Source organism: Trichoplusia ni, chromosome 20, assembly GCF_003590095.1.
Source record: "Trichoplusia ni isolate ovarian cell line Hi5 chromosome 20, tn1, whole genome shotgun sequence".
In the NCBI taxonomy this organism is placed as follows: domain Eukaryota; kingdom Metazoa; phylum Arthropoda; class Insecta; order Lepidoptera; family Noctuidae; genus Trichoplusia; species Trichoplusia ni.
Window position 1 is genome coordinate 2,862,620 of NC_039497.1, and position 20,888 is coordinate 2,883,507.

The following is a 20,888-nucleotide window of genomic DNA, read 5'->3' on the forward strand; positions in this document are numbered from 1 at the left end:
TTTGAAATTCAACATTTGAGCTTTTCTGGTCTCTTGAATTAATTTGAATTGATTGTTCGTTATGTATAGGATATGTGGATGAAAAATGTCGTGGTTGCCTTGCGGTTTTGTACTATACATGGAATTGTTAGCACGTGATGCAGGTTCGATCCTAACGCAGGCAAAGTACCAATGGTTAATTTCAAAGTCCATATAGGACTTTTTTAATGAATCTAAGACACCAATGACAAACGTTGAAGAAAACAAAAGTGAGGAAACCTGGATTCCAAATATTGGAAACTGAAATCCCCTGCAGTGCGCTAGCATGGTGATCTATGCTCAAACCTTCCCTGTCCGGGAAGAGGCCTGCGCCCAGCAGTGGGACGTATATAGGCTGGCATTGTGGACTCTAATCTTACATTTTAGTGGATTCTTTACTTGGTCATGATATATTGACAATAATTTTCACAAAGATTATGTTGACAGTTACATAAAGAACTTAAATATAACTTAAGTATTACATTAGCTATTCTCAAAGGCTTGAGTGGAACTTTACTAAAGTACCTTCTAGAAGAAGATGTTTCGTCAAAGCCTGGCCATATTTAAGTACTTTAAAAGTAGTGATAGTCTTCGAGAAAGAAGTTGGTCCTCTCATACAAATTTTATTTGACTCTTAATATTGCATGACAATTCAAAATTTTTAATTGCAGAAATTTGATATTTATTCCTCTCAAAATTTGTATTCGAAGTCTACCAACTGATACATTGTCAATTACTTTAATTTAGAGAAGTCACTAACTGGCACTAACATTGCGCAATATTTTTTTTGAATAAGTTTGGCTCAACGTACGTGCCGCCTAAAGGCATACAGAATGATAAAACTACAATCAATTTTAAATGAATAAAGCACAAAAAGATAAATATTTTTTGTACTGAACGATGTCAGACGTCAAAAATTAATAAATTAAAATAATATAAATGTTCTGTGGAAAGTATTTTTAAAAGAGGAAATTTCATGCGAATCCTCTTTAGACGAAACTTGGTACGCAGGTATTCTATAACCAGTATTAACACTTAAGACAGTTTTTATCCTGAATTTATATTTGATCTTTTTCGATTTCTTCGTATAATATATAATATTCATATAATACAATGATAATTAAATTCATTATAAATATAATGTATCTATCCTTTGTTCCCTTTCTAATGCGACGTAACATTGTTTTGTGCCACTTCAATAATAAGCTATCATTGTGTTCACGATATGACGATCCGATACGATAATACGCGGGCGAGTGTCTTGTTACACGGTTGCCATGGCAACGCTCTTATAATTACGCGGGTACAGCTTGTTGCTATAGGTAATACGCAGTCGAGCGAAGATTTTTCTGACTAATTATGGAATAACATTATCCGCGTACGATAAAAGAATTAATTGAATGGAGAAAAAAACGTTGTTTGGTTTGTTTTTTCTCAGTTGTTATAGAAATATGAGGTTTATTATGGATGTATTAAGGTTCATAATTTAATTACGAATTTTTCGACTTTTCGAAACATCAATTGATTATTTCTTTCAACTAGTAATATCCAAATCTGAGGAAATCAAATTCTTGCAGGGATTTCATAAACATTTAAATCAAATGCACAAAAACACTTAGAACAATAATTTGTATATCACAAAAATACTTAATCCTTACGCGGGGATCGAACTCACGACACGTCACGTACTGAATTTAGCGTATTGCCCTCAACCACTCGGCTATCCGTGCAGTCATTAAATCTTATCCCCATTTAATTGCCGGTCAAAGATCACTAGCATCCGAACAGACGTGATCTCGTCTCTCGGTAATTTACGAGGTAATTCGCGTTACCGTTTCCTTGTTGCTTTACCGGGGCACGAATACGATTCGTACGGCCAAACCAAAGCAAAGCGTTACAATGGGACTGTTTGGTAAACTGATGCGGTGATCGCGGCCAATTGAGATTAGACTGGTTAATTATATCCGAGAGCCATACTGGTCAGATCTGAAGAAGGAATGTTGCGGTTGTGGGAGAGGGATGGCGTTTTACTTTGTATATTGGTGTCTTACTCGCACAGCACTTTTGATAAACTTCTCTTTGAATTGAAGAAACGGTAGATCCGCCTAAATATTCTCAAATAAGTTAAAAACGCGGTTGCTGTATAGTGCCGTTCAATCTAGAGATTTTTTTATCGGTACTGATGATGACATAGATAGATAGACACGTCATAAACAATAAACTTTCTTTTTGAATCGGGGATTAAATAAGATGTGTCATGATTTTCAGTACCTACTATGGCTACGATACTTAATGCTAATTATAATAGAAGGAGCGACTGCGACACAGGCGGGTTTTTTATCATTTTTTTATATCCCATAATTTTAGATTATCCAGTATCCCTCAGTCAGATTTATAATATCATAGACTCTTTTTTTTTATAATATTTAATTCATGTATCTGAAAACTCTATCTATATAATATATTTTTTCCTTAATAGGTATTTCGAAAGTTATTAAATACGAAACTAACTTTCCCTTTGCCATAAGACTTGAACTTTATTCACCGTTTCCCGTCCCCGGGATAAAAGGTTGTCGCGAAACGAGATCAAATTGAAACCTAAACGTCGGCCTCCCAACATTAAGTCGCTTATTTATATCGGTCGTAACACCTAGAGCAGAGGGAAGTGCTCGTCAGACTTTAATATTCGCTGTTCCATTTCGTCGCATGTCTGTGTAATAAATCAATTTTGAATACTAAAAACCCGACTATAAAGCAAAAAATAACTGATAGTGATTGCCAAGTAAAACAACAATTATTGTGTATCATAATTGTATCATCCATGTTTCTAATAACTTCAAAAAAGCCGGTCAAATTGAGTATCATTTATTTTTAGAAGCTGCCTTAAAATATTAAAAAAACAGACTTAATAATATATATAATACATATATATCTTGACTTTAAAATAAAATTCTTATCAAATCTTTTAACTTACATAAGCTAAAGTTGAACATCATCTCCTAATAACGCCACTCTCGTAATGTAACCACCACTTCCTTGTCCTCTCCTATGTTCAATGATTTCGGTAGTGTTTGCTCGGAGGCGATAACGTACACACAGTTGACAGCTTTCTTTTATAAAAAGGTAAACAAGGGACTGTTAGTGAAAGTGCGACGAAAATAGTTTGAGCGGTTAACTGTGTTTCGGATCATAGGGAACGGGGAAACGACAAGACTTCTTCCAAAATTATTTATTTTGTAGACGTTGGCGATGACATTGCTATGACAATACTAAGGCAAATCTAGTATGTCGAATTCTCGTGTCACGATGTACGTAATTGAACTCCTCCGAAACTGCTGGCTGGACTGAGAATCGGACATCATGTATTTCTCAAACAAACATTTTTTTTTATGAAACTGGGTACACAGTGGGTTAGGTAAAAAAAGACTTAAGTTGAATGGCAAAACAACGTAAACTCTTAAATTTTTCTGGTTGTGTCACATGTTACAAGCGGTTATTAAAGGAATCAATGTCTTTACTAACTACATTATGTACTAAAACTATTCCATTTAAGTTTTATGAAAGTCAATATTTCAATTTATTTTAATTTATTAAAAGTATTTTTACTGTTTACGATTTTTTCTAACCATCAACGCGGTACTTTTTATTTTATAATCTGTCCTCTAGAAACCTGTGTTCCAAAAATAATGCACATGAAAATACTCATATAACATTCCATGTGTCGGTCGAGGTATTTAATTAGAGGTGATCAAAAACATAGCTGAACCAGCCGCCGTTGTTTCAAAGCGATTGACGTCACATAAAAAGCTTTGCGAAAACATCTATTGTAACATCCATACTAATATTATAACTGCGAAAGTATTTCTGTCTGTCTAACTTTTACGCCAAGACTACTGAAACGATTGTAATAAAATTTGGTAGATAGATAGTGAGAAAAGAAGAAAGAGAAAAGACTATTAACTTATTTTTACCTAAAAAAAGGGGGTCAAAGTTTATAATATATTAAACTTTTTTTTGGAATGGACTACGGCTTTGAAGTTCGGCTTAGAATTTACTATGGCTGTAAAATATTTCTTAAATTATGCTTTTTTTTAAGCCGATTACGTCAAAGCTACATTCTATCTCGACATTTCCATATGAACCAAAGCTACCGCTCGCCGTAAACTGAAGTCCACGCGGACGGAGTCGCGGGCAACAGCTAGTACTTTATAACGCGCTTATTTGTAAGTCAATGCTGAAAGATATTGATGGTGGTTCTTGAAGTGTCAATAAGGACTCGTGGTCGCACTTTACATATAAGACACGATCGGACGATCTAAAGGCGAACAATGTCAGAAAGATCGTTGCAGTATAAATCAATAATATTTAAATTTTATTAATATCTAATCCTACTTATATTATAAACGCGATAGTTTCTATGGATGTTTGTTCCTTTTTGACGCTAAAAGAACTGAACGAATTTAGACGAAACTTGGTACACAGATTTGTCGCGGGCGGGCCCGCGGGTAACAGCTAGTATTCTATGTTTTATAATTTCAGCCTATTTAGGTCCCACTCTAGAGTACAGAGTGGAGTCAAGGAAGATTTGAGCATTGATCCCCACGTTTGCTCACTTCAGACTCTATATTTGGATTCCAGATTTCTTGCCTAACTATTGTAAGTGGCTTCTTCAAAATATTCAAGAAAAAGTATGCATTGGGCTCAAACCTGAAACTTCTACACGAAATCAAGTGTATAGAATCGCAAGCAAGGTCACGTAGGCAAAGTATAAATCAATGCCGAAGCAAAATATAGATAAGACATTGGAAGTCGGTCGCACAGCCCTTGGCGACGAATATGGCAGGTTTATTTCAAACCCCCCAAGGTTGTGTCGACACGACTGGCTGGCCAGAAATGACATTACACAATGCTATTCGTATGCCAGCCGTCCTTAGGCAGTACAAAATAGTTTGCATGACAATTTTGAGATTGGCCTTGACTGAAACTTTTTCAAGATTTTCCTATTTTCCGACTGACCTGATGGTCCAGTGTGTCTGGCAGTCAAGGCTGAGACAGCTATACTGGAGGTGGTTCGATTCTCACCGAGAGAGATTTGTTCTGTGTCTTATTGTAATTTATCGATAATTATGTATGTATTTAGATTTTTTTTCCGCATCCAAATAATATTACGTTAAAACGAGTTGAACTAAACATTTGGAAATTTTCCTAAGATTTTCCATTCGATATAACTACAATCGATGTGATAGAACAAATGGCAAACGATACAGAAACTTCTCGCGGAGCGTAAACAATCCTTATAGAAATGGAAAACAAAAACAAATTCAAAGTTCTGCCGTCAATGTTTGAGCGGCGCTCAGACCTAATCTAGTCGTGACGAAACTTTTGTTGCTATCGATGGATCGAGGCTTATCCGCGTTCCAAAAACATAGCGTCTTGAAGTATAGGTACGAATGTATTTCCAAAAATATATACTTTCTCTTTTACACTTATCTGAATCTTAAACAACGCGACACAAGGATTGAATACCTTACCGTGGGAGAAGTTTAAAAAAAAATAACTGTTTAAAAAAACATTCCGGTCACATGCATAAAAACACCCAGACTTAGGACGTCTTTTTTTTTTTTTTTTCCGGGGTGAAACGCTTATGTCTTCAACCCACGTCGAGGGCACGGCGTGGGGATATGTCGGACTTCCACCGACTAAAAACACCCCGGGCCCCTTCTACTGCTTTAGCCAGAGTCACGGGATCGCTCGCGCATGCTCTGCGCGACTCTGGCTGGCTCTAGTCCTTTGGACTCCTTCTCAAGAAGGAGACTCAGGACGTCTAGATTCATGTTCACTTAATGTTATGGATCCTTCAAAACATTTCTTCGTTTGTACTCACATTTGGCGGCTGACACTGCGTTTGATTCCAACAAGATCTTCAATACCTCGATAACTAATGAAAAAAACAGTCAAATGCGAGACAGAAGGTTCCGAACAAATATGGCTAAAAAGAAAATTTGTTAAGAAAATGGGCATCCATTAAAATTAGGACCGTAACAAGCAGTGCTTAACTTCGACCTTTACTTTTATTACCCATTGTTGAATCGGCAGTAATATACCATCTCTAAAAAAATCCGTCTAGCTCGTACAGTATCTGACGGACAGACAGCGTAGCCTCAGTAAGAGTTTTAGATAAGGAACCCTAAAAAGATCGATATAAGAAAGGTAAAACTCAATATAGTTGACGTCGGGGAAGCTTCCGTTACATTATAGGCGGCGGATGTCGCCAGTACCCGCTGAGCCTTAGAAATCACAAATATATTCCTATTCCAGGAACCGTAATGGAAATTGACTTAGCAACGAAATAGTTTCAAAATGAATTATTCTATCATCATTTTTGGAATTCATAGCTTGGTATTCAGATCCTCTTGAATATTTCTGATTATAAACTAAAATAATGTCTCTCGATTTTCATTATATTACACAAAACCAAGCAGTTGAGAAACAAAAGACTATCTTTATTTTGGTTAGAATTCACGATTAACCTAAAATATAAAGTGAAAGAATGATCTAATAAACTTCAAAGAAAATCATTCTACAAATTCTGAAACCGAACCGCAAAAGTTGAGAATCACAGTCAAAGATAATCCCGCCAATAAAACCCACAGTTACACAATTTGAGGCCTCCCTAAATAATCCACTTGACTATAATTCGTCCCCAAATCTCGTCAGCTAGTCGAAGAAAGCCTGCTTTACGAAACTCGGTCAAGTTTACCATGTTGAATGTCAAGGTGGTGCCGGTGACACGGAGCGAATGTTTCCGGTGCCTTGTGGACTGTTGCCAAGGTGGCTTCCACTCCCAGCCATCCCCTACAATGGAATAGTTCGCTTAATTGCGCGTTTAAAACACCGGATCATAATATACATGAACGTTCGCAAATCGCCCGGGGATGTTAAAAAATGGACAGATAAAAAGTTAGTTACATGTTTTTTAAGCCAAAAATATTTGATATGAAAACGAGGAAACAAGTGGACGTCGTATATTAAAAATGTAGTCGTATTTTGGATGACATAGTCGGATATAGCCTGTTCATTTATTAAACATAAAGTATGTTTGAATGTAAAAACTTATTTCTCGACTTTTTATCCCAAACGCAGATGTGTTCTGTCTTATTTTCAGTTTGGAAGGTTCTCAATCACGTACGGAACGGTCTAGATATTTAAAAACGTAATTTTACGACACGTACGTGCTTCGTTAGGTAGAATCTGAAATCTCTCTATAAAATATGCAAGCTCAATGCCAGGAAAGTCACGCTCAAAACCACAGAATTTGCGGCAAGTTTTTTCTTTGCTAAAATACGGGCTGCTATTTTTTGGATTCTGTATCTGGAGAGTAAAACAAGACTCTATTCTCAGGGTTCTGCTGCCTGTCCGATCCCCTGCCACCAGGCTGAATCGCATGAACTGTACAGATGATGTATCTTGGTTTCCGCTATGAACAAATGATTAAAATGAAAATGAAAGCTGAACAATGTTCGAACGGTACCACCGAACATGTATTTGTCACTAGACTAATTTGTACGGAACTCTTAGTGTCGCACGTACGACTCGGACTGGAACTGTTTTTCCGTTACAGCAGGTGTTTTCCTGTAAGATGGTGCACATAATTATTCTGCTTATTAAACTAAGTATACTTATATATTAAGAGCACTATTAGCAATAATTAGAACAAGCAGTACATGACCCGTTAAAGAATCTTTCCTGCAAAATAAATCCTATGTCACTCGGAGCGATGGATCAACAATGAAAATTGCTAGTCTAATATGCAAAATTCTCGTGTTTCGGTGTACGCAATTGAACTCCTCTGAAACGACTTGACCGATTCTCTTAATTTTAGGTCTGAGAATACCCCAATTTTTTCATAATATATGGAATACAAAATATGAGACATAGAATTCATTTATCTCCGATATTCTATAACGTTACCACCAATAAATAAATTATGAACTGTCGCATAAAACTAATCACGGTCAAGTGAACTATATTTTGGAATCACCCCTAAATACATAACGTACAGCGATCCCGAAATAAACAAGCTCTTATCTCTAACTACTTATATTATTACGTCAAAACGAAACATTTCATCGCAACATTTTGCGACCGTAGAAACACTTTCTATAGCACAGCCCTTATCTTTCGTCGTAAGCACATTACGCTCATTTCCGAAACGCCACGGTCCTTCAGCGTCGACGACCGACCCAAAAATCATAACCATTCTTATAAACCTTATGTTTCTAGCAGCTAGGTGTATATTAGCTTGACTTGAAGAAAACGCCCAAAATAATTTGCACTTGGTATAGTTTTTTCGCTTGAACGTAAGGTAACGTATGTCCAAAGATGAATAGACAACTCGACGTCTCGACTAAGGTAATAACATCTTAGTGGCAGTAAGTGTTTTCAGTATATTGCTCACTTCGAGTCGAGTTGAAAACTTTCCGCCGGTTGGTATCAGAAAAGTTATTACTGGGACGATATCAATTATTATGCATTGAGTTTCGAGTTGTTCTCGAGTGGGTACCCCTTCTTCGAGAGTCCTCGCTGGCAGTCGGCTTCGGGAAGTGGGTCAAGAACTCAGCGGATTCTTATTGTGGGATCATTAAAAAATCGATGGCCCTTTTATTGCCACTCGTTTATATGATAGATCGCTGTTTACAGTACTGCGTCATTTGCCAACTCCACTTAATTAAACGTTGCAGACTTATTCAAGGTTTATTGTCTCGGGTAAGTTTCCTTGGACATTGATGTAGGTCTTCTGAACTTCATGGCTGGTGTTTAAGTGAGCTTTTTGCATCTTTTTGCGTCCATCCGACCGTAGCAAGCTTTATCAGGTTGTATCTTACGAATATATTTATTTTGCCTCACATACATACATACATACAAAACAATAACATTATTTTAAATAAAAAAAATTGATCTATGCCAAGCCTCAGTAGTTACGCACATACATTTCTGATTATCTATCTTGCAAAGTTGTCAACCAACCGATTTATTTTTCATTAGCCTATTTTAGCGTAACCTACTCTCATGCAAGTTGACTCTTTCTTGACCGGTTATTTCAGACTTCTCTGTCAATCGCATAAATTACAGTCAACATTATCTGTACTTTCGCCTTCTGCTCTAATCTGATCTATTTCAGTCTTGATAAGTGCTTTAGGTTTTTGTTTCTAATTTATCAATATTGACATCAAAATAAGTTTATATTCGCTTCAATCGTTAATTATCTAGTGACCTTATAATTGGCTATCCGTACCTACGAAAATAAGAACCGTGTTTATAAAAAAAACTAGCTGTTGCCCGCGACGTCGTCCGCATGGTTAGAAGTTATAAGTTAGGAATTTCTGAACAGAAGCCCTCGAAGTTGAATATTTTTCACCGTTTTTGCCATATTTTCCATTGTATCTTCGCTCCTATTAGTCGCAATTTGATGTTTTATAGCCTTAAGCCTTCCTCGATAAATGGTCTATTCAACACAAAAAAAAAATTTCAATTTGGACCAGTATTTTCCAAGATTAGCGCGTTCAAACAAACAAATAAAATCTTCAGCTTTATATATTAGTATAGATACGCGTTCAATATTCCCGTTAAAGTAGCACCCCTAGTCCATAGCCAAGTAAAAGTATTGCAGCACAAGTTTGATTGATTCGAGTTGCGGAGCGGAGCGGAGTAGAGCGGAGTAGAGCGGGCTACATACTCCGACACTGATCTCTTTTGAGTTTGCTCCTATTGTTCGTGTTTTCAGTATGAACAGGGTGTTGTATTAAGTTCCATTCTGTTGTATTGAATGTGATATAATATTTTTGAAATACTTGTAGATTTTTGATCCGTATGTTGCAGTGGCTTTCACGAACATCTGAGTCACGTGCAATGATACCCAAAATCACTTATCGGTGCAGTTTGATTATAAATGAAGAAATTTTGACGTGTTTTTTTATTGTAGCTTTCCTGATGGTTACTAATTAATTATCGTGATTATCCGACAGCTAGTTTTGGACCCAACCAGTACTTAATCAGGAAATTTTCAAATGGTGTCTCACTAATCAGAGCCACATTATAAAATCTCGCAACGGAAGAGTCTTGTCAATTTAAAAGCAGCTGAAAGTGTCCTACAATTAGTTTAAAAGTCAAACTAATGAAGAGTTGAGTTGTTCAGTCTTTTTTTTCATGGCTCCCTGAAAAACAATTAGATAGTAATTTGCACTTAACTGCTTCGAACATAAGATCTAAAATCGTGTGATAACAAAATCAAAACACATGAGTCTAGGATAGACGCGGCATTGTTACTCACAATACATTCTCACGGCCTTTGTAATCTCGTACGGGCGAACGCGCAAGTTTGCAAATTGAAAAAACCGCTCTCGCAGCGAATGTACCCGAGCGTGCATGCAGCGGTGGCAAAACTTTGTTCGACTGTGTACTCAATTTGAAATAGTGGTATTGAATAACAATGGCGGGTGATGCATCTCGTTTGAACGGGCTTCTCTTGTGTGACAAGGAAATGAGGTTACTACTGAACTACATTACAACAGAATCTCTTGTTCGATATTGTGGTATTGATATATCTTTTTATCCGACTGCAAGGGTTGTGGGTTATGTGAAATTCTTTATGAAGGAGGTACCTCAAATCTCCTGAACTGCTGAAGAGTTTGAGGTATCAGCTGATTCTTTTTAGCTGCCCAAGTGTTCTTAGATAGGTGATAAACTTGGCGTCAATTCGATTTAGAAGAAAAATATTGGATTAGATAAAGGAATGTAAAAATAATCATTACTACACTTTATACTTATTAAAGTTCACTTATTTGTAGTTTAATTAGTCTTCTTTTGTTAGAGTTCGAGCTGTAGGATATTTTTTAGGGGCCCGTAGCCAATGGTTAAAAAGGAACGCTATTACTGAGGGTCTTCTGTTTAACCATTTTTCGTCCATATCTCATGATTTTTGATAGCCAGACATTTTGAAATTCACAATCTTATATTATATATTTTTGTTGCCAGTTTTCAAAATCTCTAAAAATAATGATGAAAGGTAATCAACATTCATGAATTTGTAAGCAATTATTAATTGCCTATTTACGGAACCTGAACAAATTGAAATGCTATTTCCTCTATTCCTGATTAACGACATTTCACAGACTACGAATGCTTTACTGAATCCATCTGCTATTTGAATTGTAATTAGCGTGTGCCTGATGCACTATAAACACGGGGACCTTTCATTTTAAACTTATGTGTGGGACAAGTGTGGGCGACAATGCAACATCATTATAGCTCAAGGGTGGGTATACACTGGAGCATTTACTTGTAACAGAATAACGAAATGAATTTTGAGAATTCTCAGAAATTCTGTACCACTTAAATGTATGAAACAAAGAGGGTATGAGTGAAATATTTAGTCGAAAGCTCTGACGGTATAGTGTGAGCTTCAAATAACTGCAAAAATATATAAAATATTACAGTGAGATCCTTATTTCAGTTGGGTATATTACGCCGAACAGAGCGACGGGCAATAGGGATGTCTTGTAGTTTTATAATGCATATAATAATGATACGTATTTATTAATTTCTTGCGTATAAAGAACTTGATCCATTGAACGGACTTACGAAGGTGGCGTTCGTTAAAGTTAAAAAAAACCCAGTACGTCAGAAGTCTAAACTTTAAAGCGCAAAAATACCTATACATCTAACATTTTTTTTTCAATTATTTTAGGGACTAAATAGATTTTTACATTTAATACCAAATCGTCATCCGTATTAATTTCCAGTGTGTATCCACCCTATCATGTACACACCCACGCGTGGCGGTTACGTTGTTATTTCATACGTGGGCCAGTTTACAGGCAAACAAAAACAATTCCAAGTGAATTCCTTTGACGTCCCCGAGTGCCTATCTTTAGATAAAAACAAAGGTACCTACTCCATTTAAAAACAATGAAGACATTTGAAGAAAGAAACATTAGAAATATCAGAGTGTTATACAAAACAAAGATAGCGTTTCAACTGTTTTTCACAACAATGTTTTCAAGTTGTCTTTTTATCGTGGGTGTGTGTTATCCCTACTAATATTATAAATGCGAAAGTAACTCTGTCTGTTACGCTTTCACCCCTAAACCACTGAACTGATTTTAATGAAATTTGGTACATAGATAGAGTTGACCTTGTGAAAGAACATAGGATAGTTTTTATACCGGACTTTTGAAGAGTTCTCTTGGAAACGCAATATAACCGATATTGACGCGGGCGATGTCGCGGGCAACAGCTATAGTCCGATTTTTAATTCGAGGCAGTAAAATGACATTTCCAGTGTGGCAGGTTTTTAATTCCAAATAAATAGTGATGTATTAGAATCGACTTATTACAATCAAAAGTTAGTCGAGCTTACATTATTTTATTCAGATATCAAATCAGCTCTGTGTAAAAAAAATATATTTACGACAATTTATCAAAAGATATGCACAGTGACTGTTTTTAAATGTAAAAAATAATAATATTAATTTAAATTTATAAAATTAAAGCCAAATGCGGTGCTGGTATAAGATGAAGCACCTTACCATGCAAGAAAAGTCGAGCGCATCCAACTCCAAACTGCATGAATTCTGACATTATGCAGTGGTTGGATGAAAAACAAATTTAATATCAACTTACAATTATAAAAGCTCAATTAATAGAAATAGTAAATTTTTGATACAAATAAAATAAAGCATGTCTAAATGTCATCGTCGTAGTAAGATTTCCAAACATCACTATTGTAGCGGGTCACCCTTTTTTGTATAAATGACAGTTGCAATTGTCATTTTAATGCCTCGAATTAAAAATCGGACTATAGTCATCTTATAATTAGTAGGAGTTCATACTCATACTCAGCTCACACTCATACGAATTATATTATTATATTATGCGTTGATGAATTACGCAGATATTTCTAGTAAAAATCTGGATTAAGAGTTGTAATTAGGTTAAGTGATATTTCCAATAGCGCTTACTATGGAACGAATCGATTCCTTAGACGCATAGCCATGTGATATAGATTACTCACTAAAGGAGTTTTTTGACCTGACAAATCAAAATCACAGCTCATGTTTTTTTATTTATTTAATATTATCTATACTTTTTTTATACTTAATTTGTTTAGGACCTTAAAACGCAACTTAAAACTGAAATACAAATTATTAGTCGTTTATATATATGCATAAAAAGACACCGACATTTAAATTATCTACCATAAAATGGTTTCCCTATTTCAAGCACCTACAAATAGCGTGTAGGCTTTCGGATAAGTGTAGGAATTGATTTTAACAATAAAAAGTGAATATTCCTTCCAGCTAACGATATGTAAATAAAGCTAGCCATAGAAAGCTTTCGTTCCGGCCAGTGTTAGCAATCCCTAAGAGCCCTGATTTAGTACCGACTGTCCAACATAACTTATTGCTTATTACGTAATGATAGTTAAACTCTAATGGCGTGAGCGAGCATTGCGATAGCGATGACGATGTGTTCTTAAAAAGAATTGACGATCAATGTGTGTTGTGTTTTGTTAAGACTTGTTTGTGTGTCAATGTTTCAGTCTATGGCATCGTAGCACTTGAATGGGTGAACTAATTTTTAATACGGGGTTTTTTTTAATTAGAAATTGGCTTCTGTAGCAATAATTTTATAAATTTTTCGACAAAATCAGTTTTCCTAAGAAGCTTACCAAAAAAAATAACTCCTAAACGGTTGAACCGCATACAAAGCGTTTTTATTGTCGGGTGTTTAATAAATGTTTTTTTTTTTAATTTTGTAATTTCTTGATATTGATACTATAAAAACATTGATTTCGTTCTCGATCAAAAGATTAGTAGCTCCCACCACAAATAAATCTCTCGTTGCTTAGCAACGGATATTTTGTCGAATATCGTGCAATAACAGCGGGCACCCAGACCATGCCAAAACCGCCGCGTTCACAAACCTCCTACCATGACATACAATAATGTTATTGAATATGTGGGAGCGAGATGGCACGTTACGGGGTGTAGAGTGGTATCTCTTTTCTACGACTGCAGTGATATGGGTATCTTTCTAGGTAAAATTTCTGGTATAGTGAGCACATATCCAGCAGAAGCTGTTCGATATGGAACTCTCACTAAATTGTTGCCGAATTGATATTCGGTTTGATATTTTGACTGGTTTTGTTGATGGTTGGAAAATTGGCCTTGGATTGGATAGTTTTATAAGTTGGTTAGAATAATGTGGATATTGAGAAATAGCAATGTTAATGAAACTGTAAAGACCAATAAGACATGAAAAGAAAATTCTATATTTTGTTATTTAAAAAAAATCAAGTTGTGATGTGAAGGACTTATGAAGATAATCCAAGAAAGTTTTAGTATTCTCTTGAAAGTAGACTTTTCTTATCGTCATAATCACGTTTTTTATACACTCACTTGTGTTGGTTGTTTTTCGTTCTGCTTGGATTTTCGTAACTTAATTTTGAATCACTTTCCGATAAGCTAGCATGCTGGCTGAAATTGTGAAGCTTCAAATCCGATAACATAATAAAAACGACTGGGGCGATTTTAATAAAATTTGAATGGAGTGACATTTAAAAACGTGGGTTTTTAGATTTTTTAAATCTGTTAATTTATAATTGTTAATTTTATCTTTTCACATCATTTACAAACAATTCACCTAAAAATAATTTGCATCGTATTACAAATACATAATGCTTACCCGAAATACATTTCGAGAAAACAATTGGAACCTCTATCTAGGCTATTTATACGACATATGAATATACAAAACAAAAGGCACACACACGTTACACACCAACAAGACTTCGGGACCCAGAGATAACGTTTTCAAACACACAATTGATGAACACACGCCAATTTCAATATCGACCGCGTGTTATCGTTCAGTGCTCGTTAACAATGGCAGGACGAACGTTGACAATTCGTCCGTGAGGCTTTGGTCTTGAAGGAGCGTCGGTGGTAGCTTACAGCGTCACGCTATACTGGGCCCCAATTCTGCTATTCTAAATTTGGCTTAAAATGACAATTTTCGTTCTCTCATAAGCATTTTTCTACACAATAATTAGAAATTCAGTGTGGGACGCTAAACTCAAGGTAATTAAGTTCCAATTATAAACTTTTATTTAAAATTTTACTGAGTTAAATATTGTAAATATTTAACTCAGTACAATTATTTGCTATATGCAAAAAAAAACATAAACTATAATTAAATCAATCCCAATTATTGTATTGGCAAAATGCTTAATAGGTTTAATTTCAAATTTAATTCAATTGCCATTAATTCATCGGCCATTGTAAAATAGCAGAATCGGGGCCCTTGTCAGCTGTCTTTATATAGCATAATATTTTGATCAGCCACATTAGTTAGTAGTTAGCTACTCCAAATTTTTTTTGACATGATGGCGTCTTATAAATCGATAGATAGGCAGCATGTTATTACAATACATATAAAATGACAAGTTGATCACCCTTCAAGATTTTTTTCAACAATATGAAATAGGAAAGGGGGGGCTTTTTAAAAACAATGATTCAGTATCCAATTTGGCATTTCAAATTAACAATTAATATAACAGTGATTTAATTTCAGTTTATTTTTATAACTACTAGTTCACGATTATAAAATTAGAGTTTAGTAGATAGTATTTCAGACGCAGCTTACGACGTGACGCTATACATTCCCTTACTTACTGAAGCGTGTGGGTAGACGGGTTTCAGTCATTGGAATAAGATAAGACGGAGAGCCGAGTGAGTCGTCTTGTGTCTCAAATTGATTAAATAGTATTCAATATATTTCGGGTATATTAAGTTAGGAATGTTTTGGAAGAGTTCGGCGAATATTTCATAATTTAACCGGGCTTTTTGGGCACCATTTGGTAATCGATAACAAATTATTAAACATCGTATCATAAAACAATCATTGTTCATGATCACACGTCACATATTATTTTCAATTAAACTTGGATTTAATCTGTAATTGCTTTCGTTTGGGTAAGCAAGAACACAAAAATGACTAAAACCTTATTCAATACTAGATACTAAAAGTTGCTTGCGGCTTCGCCCCCTGTTTTCCGGTTATACCTGAGAAACATTACCCAACTTTAACGGAGTCGGATATAGGTATCCTATGTTTTGATCCAAGTTGTCCTTCATCGTAATGCGACAAAAAATATACCTACAAACACACTCACTTTAGACATTTGTGCCAGACTTACGTATCTTGTGTTCCAAATATTTAATTTGGTAGGAAATAACAGTAGTTTTTTGACAAAAAAAAAACATTATTTTATAAAAAAAAATGGTTTGCATAGTACTAAACACATGAAAAATATTAAGAAGTCCTACTTCAAAATACCTAGATATCAGCATAACTCTCGTATTTCAGTTTTCCAACCAGGCATATTCGTCGGATCGCTAGTTTCCGCGAGTTATCACGAGTTCCTTCCTGTAAGTGCTCGCCGCCACTTACCCATTTGTGTGATGGGTTTTATTGCACTGTAACGTGCTGGAGAATAGCTGTGGTACGGCGGGCAACATAAGTTGGTAGCAATTGTTGGTGAAATGAAATGAAATAAGAGGTTAGTATATTATGTGGTTAAGACAGTGACAGATAAAAAAATTGTATGTCGTTTTAATTTTAACGACCACCTAATTCAATGATTTACTAAGCAATTGATTTAAAATAAAATGATTTTCTAATATATGTACTTAGAATTGATTGCGACTTATACATGGTGATTGTAGCTAGTAAACTTAAAATCAAGGTACAGCTTTTGAACAAATTTTTCTTGTCACGGTGAACGAAATTGAACTCCTCCGAAACGGCTCGATCGATTCTCATGAAATTTTGTATATTCCATGGACCTCATTGTTCAGCAAACGTTTTTGAAATATTTTCATACATGTCTCTTTCTGTATTTTGCATAGGTAGGTAAGGTTAATTTCTCGGCTGTTCAATTTTTGTTGCTGGCTGTACAGTAAGGATTTAATGGATACCACATTTTCCTCCTCATTCTGGACTTAATTATTTTATTGAGATTCTATTTTTAGTTACTAAATCACTTTAAATCCATTCTTGTATCAATATGAATTATTGAATAATCAATTGATGAACTCTTTATAAAGTAAACTAGGGTATTTGAATAAAATAATTGAACCGTTAAGACAGGTTTCGCAAAAATATTATATTTAACTAGCTGTTGCCCGCGACTTCGTCCCCGTGGGTAGAAGATATAAGTTATGATAAAAAACAGGGCAGGTATACTGCCCTGTTTTTTTCACATTTTCCATTGTATCTTCGCTCCTATTAGTCTCAGCGTGATGGTTTATAGCCTAAAGCCTTCCTCGATGAATGGTCTATTCAACACAAAAATATTTTTTCAATTTGGACCTGTAGTTCCTGAGGTTAGCGTGTTCAAACAAACAAAACACTTCAGCTTTATATATAAGTATAGATTTTAAAACATTATAAAAAAGAAGTAAGATTGAAAACACTTAAGATGCATGGTAGTGGCGGCTAGTATCTGTCATCACTTGCTTGCGAAGTAAACGAAAAATGAAAAATATTGCAGCTTGATTCACACTTACCCGTTCATATTAAACCTCATAACTTCCATAAAGAGTTTCGCTCGCATCGCTCGCACCGCCATCGTATTTATATATATATTTGATTAGAAATCCCTGCTCACATCTGCCCCCACTCAACATGCAAATAAGTCGGAAGCCATAACATAAAATTTTACAACGTTCGGATGTATCCGCAGTCGTAACGCTCGTGTGTACCCTGCCTTATTAACCAGTACCATTCACCAAGTTATATTATTGAAAGTGTGGAAGCGTGACAGAGCATTAAGTGTGACGTGCGCCGTCTCTTTCCTACAATTCGTAAAATATTACATTAAGTGATAGTGGTAGGCTTTTTGGATGCGGTATATGTGGTATTGTATTCGAAACTAGACTTTGACATTTAGATAGATCACTTGATAATCGTCGTTTGATCGTCCATAAGCATTTGCAGAACACATGAATATTAGGTCAGATATTTATTTATGTGCGTTAAGTTAGTACGTCGTGTGACGCTTTTTAATGACAATTTACGTCAATAGTCACATTTTTGATACGATACATATTCACAAATTATTCAAAATTAAAAATAAATGCCTTACTGGTATTTTTCATCACATACCCGATTGTCTATCATAGACACTTTGAGCGACACGATTATTTGAGTAGCTAAAAAACTGAAATCAATTTTATTCATTCTCAAAGCGCAAACTTCGACATAAAACTCACGCCGAACTTTCGAAGCGTTTGAAAAAGTTTTGCGAACTCAAAAATGTATCGAAAACAATCTCGATACAGTTTAATCTGTAACCGACATTTCAAAGTAAATACTTCCAATAAAACGTGCGCCAAACTAAGTTTGAATCCTGTACTGTGTGAATCTTAAATGATTACGGCTATCAGTGTGGGAAAGAGACAGCGCTCTATACAGCTAATAGTTTTGTCTCGCTTCCACAATAGCAAAAGTCCTGTTTCAAGAAACAAGTCCATGTCTCCGTCAGATACACCGCCTAGTTCTGTAGCGTTGTTCACAAGTCACAGTCATGCTCACTTTGTAAAAGTTTCATTGAAATGCTAAGTCTCCGACCACGCAAAAATCAGTCTTAGCTTTTTATAAATAAAGGGGAAATTTGTTTGAATTATCTTGACTGGACAAATGAGACTTGAGTTGTATTCTAATAAACCGACTGTGATTGCTTGAAGGTTTTGTAAAATGAAGAATAAATGTAGTTGGTGGTGTCAGTTTCTGTTCGGCTAGTCTAGGCTAGAAAAATGTAAGCATGGGCAGTTTGTATTGACAAATTTGGAAGATATTTTAAGCTTGTATGTTTTTGTAGCGACTGTGGCTGGCAGTCGTGCTCAATATTTTGATTTTTATATGTGTACTAGCAGTGCTGGTGGATACCGATCCGCCTTAGAAATATTTTTTGCCCGGCTCAAATGTTTGGGATACGAAAAAAATATGATGATGAATAAAACGTTTTCCCATTACGACAGAAATCAATTTGATGCTAATTTATTTTTTGTGATATTAAAGACCATAATTTAAAGAAGAGTATTTGGAATTTAAGCTTCCTCGTGACGTTTCCCTCCACCGTTTCGTCCATCATGTCTTAAGGCAGTACATTTAACTTTCACAAAGTCACATTGCTTCCTTACCACAACCGCAAGACCACTACAAAATTCATACCACTCTTACATATATTTCACAATTATCTTTCTTGGTGTCCAGGAGGCGCTACGCGGGCGTCGTTGCGCGTCGCTGCGGTCCGCGGCGACGCCGGCGCGCGCGCCCCCGGACGACTCGGGGCGCAGCACCCCGTCGGCGGCGCACCGCGCCTCGCCCTCGCCCGCGGACACGCCCGCACCCAAGAAGTCCAACTGGGAAGTCATAGAACACTTCTCATCCAGCCGGAGCAAGAAGAGCCCCACTGCGGTACGTACCCATGCTTAGCTTATACAGGTTGATGTATTGAATGTGTCTAGCCTCAAACTAAAGCCCACTGAAACCTAATTGCATCTGCCGGGATCAGCAGTTTTTTCCCAACTATGTTGGGGTTTTCCTCCAGTCTAACAGGTTTCGAAGAATACCAGTGTTTTACAAGGAGCGACTGCCTATCTGACCTCCTCAACTCAGTTACCTGGGCAACACGATACCCCTTGGTTAAACTGGATGTCAGACTTTTCAAGCTTCTGACATCCTGTAACGACTGTCAAAGATGTAAGAATAACAGCCGGGACCCACAATTTAACATGCCTTCCGAAAATAAATAGGATATTTCTAACATAAATTTATGAAAAAAATGTGTTGCCATTCAATAAATCATCTTTGAAAAACTTAATTTCAGGATTTAAAATGTAATCGTAAGTAACATAGGCAAAAAAACAAAATTGCAAATAATTTATTATAAAATACATATAACTCTAGTTGTATTTCGCTGTCTTGAAATTACAAGAACAGCAAAAAACCTACTTAAATTTACTAAGAATTTAATTACACGAAACTTAATATGGCACAAAATAGGCCTCATTACAAAATAAAAGTAAATAGTTCGTTGCGAGGGCGCCACCGGCGCAAGACGCGTACTACATCTAGTTAGCGGCTAATTGCGGCGTGTACGACCTGTAGCCCTCGGGCGTCCCCACTGAATACATCTCGAAAAGAAACAGCAGAATATAATGATGATATTGACATGTTGCCTTCTCTTGGTAATAGAATCTTCTTGGAACAACTAGAACTATTCGAATCCGTTCAATCCGGGTTTGATCCCTGCGTAGGACAAGCATTTGTGTGACCCACGAATGCTTGCTCTGAGTATGGGTGTCTTTGTGCATGTGATTTGTATGTTCGTGAAATCCCCGCGATACAAAGATTATATTTCTTACTGCGGGAGTCGTTTTTAAAAAAAAATGCTATGCTGCAAATGCTGTAATGACCATTCCAAAAGCTCTTCTTGTTGAAAAATTTTACTTGATCAAGAGTATTGGTCTTTAATCGGGTTGGTGGTCGTCTCATGTCAGTTCTGATATTGAATCTACATAAGCACTACTCGTTTATTTCTTACTTGTAGAACGGGGAATAAGTTTTGAGACAATTCTTTGAAGACTTTAATAATCAGTTCGATTGAGACGAGAAAGGATTATTAAATCCGAATTAAAACAATCACAGCCAACGCCAGGAAACCTGCCGGAATTTTTGATTGAATCGAAAAATATTTAATTAAATCACTCAGAGCTATCACGTTCACCAATGTAAGTACTTCG

At 35.9% G+C, this 20,888-nt stretch overlaps 1 protein-coding gene across 5 annotated transcripts in view; it reads left to right on the forward strand.

Moving 5' to 3' along the window:
- Positions 1-20,888, forward strand: part of LOC113503699 — a 121,908-nt gene that overhangs the window by 70,291 nt on the left and 30,729 nt on the right. For all 5 annotated transcript variants that reach the window (XM_026885762.1, XM_026885763.1, XM_026885764.1 and 2 more), the window contains one exon: positions 19,357-19,560. In XM_026885762.1, the coding sequence (XP_026741563.1) occupies positions 19,357-19,560 (204 nt within the window). The remainder of the gene's footprint in view (positions 1-19,356; positions 19,561-20,888) is intronic.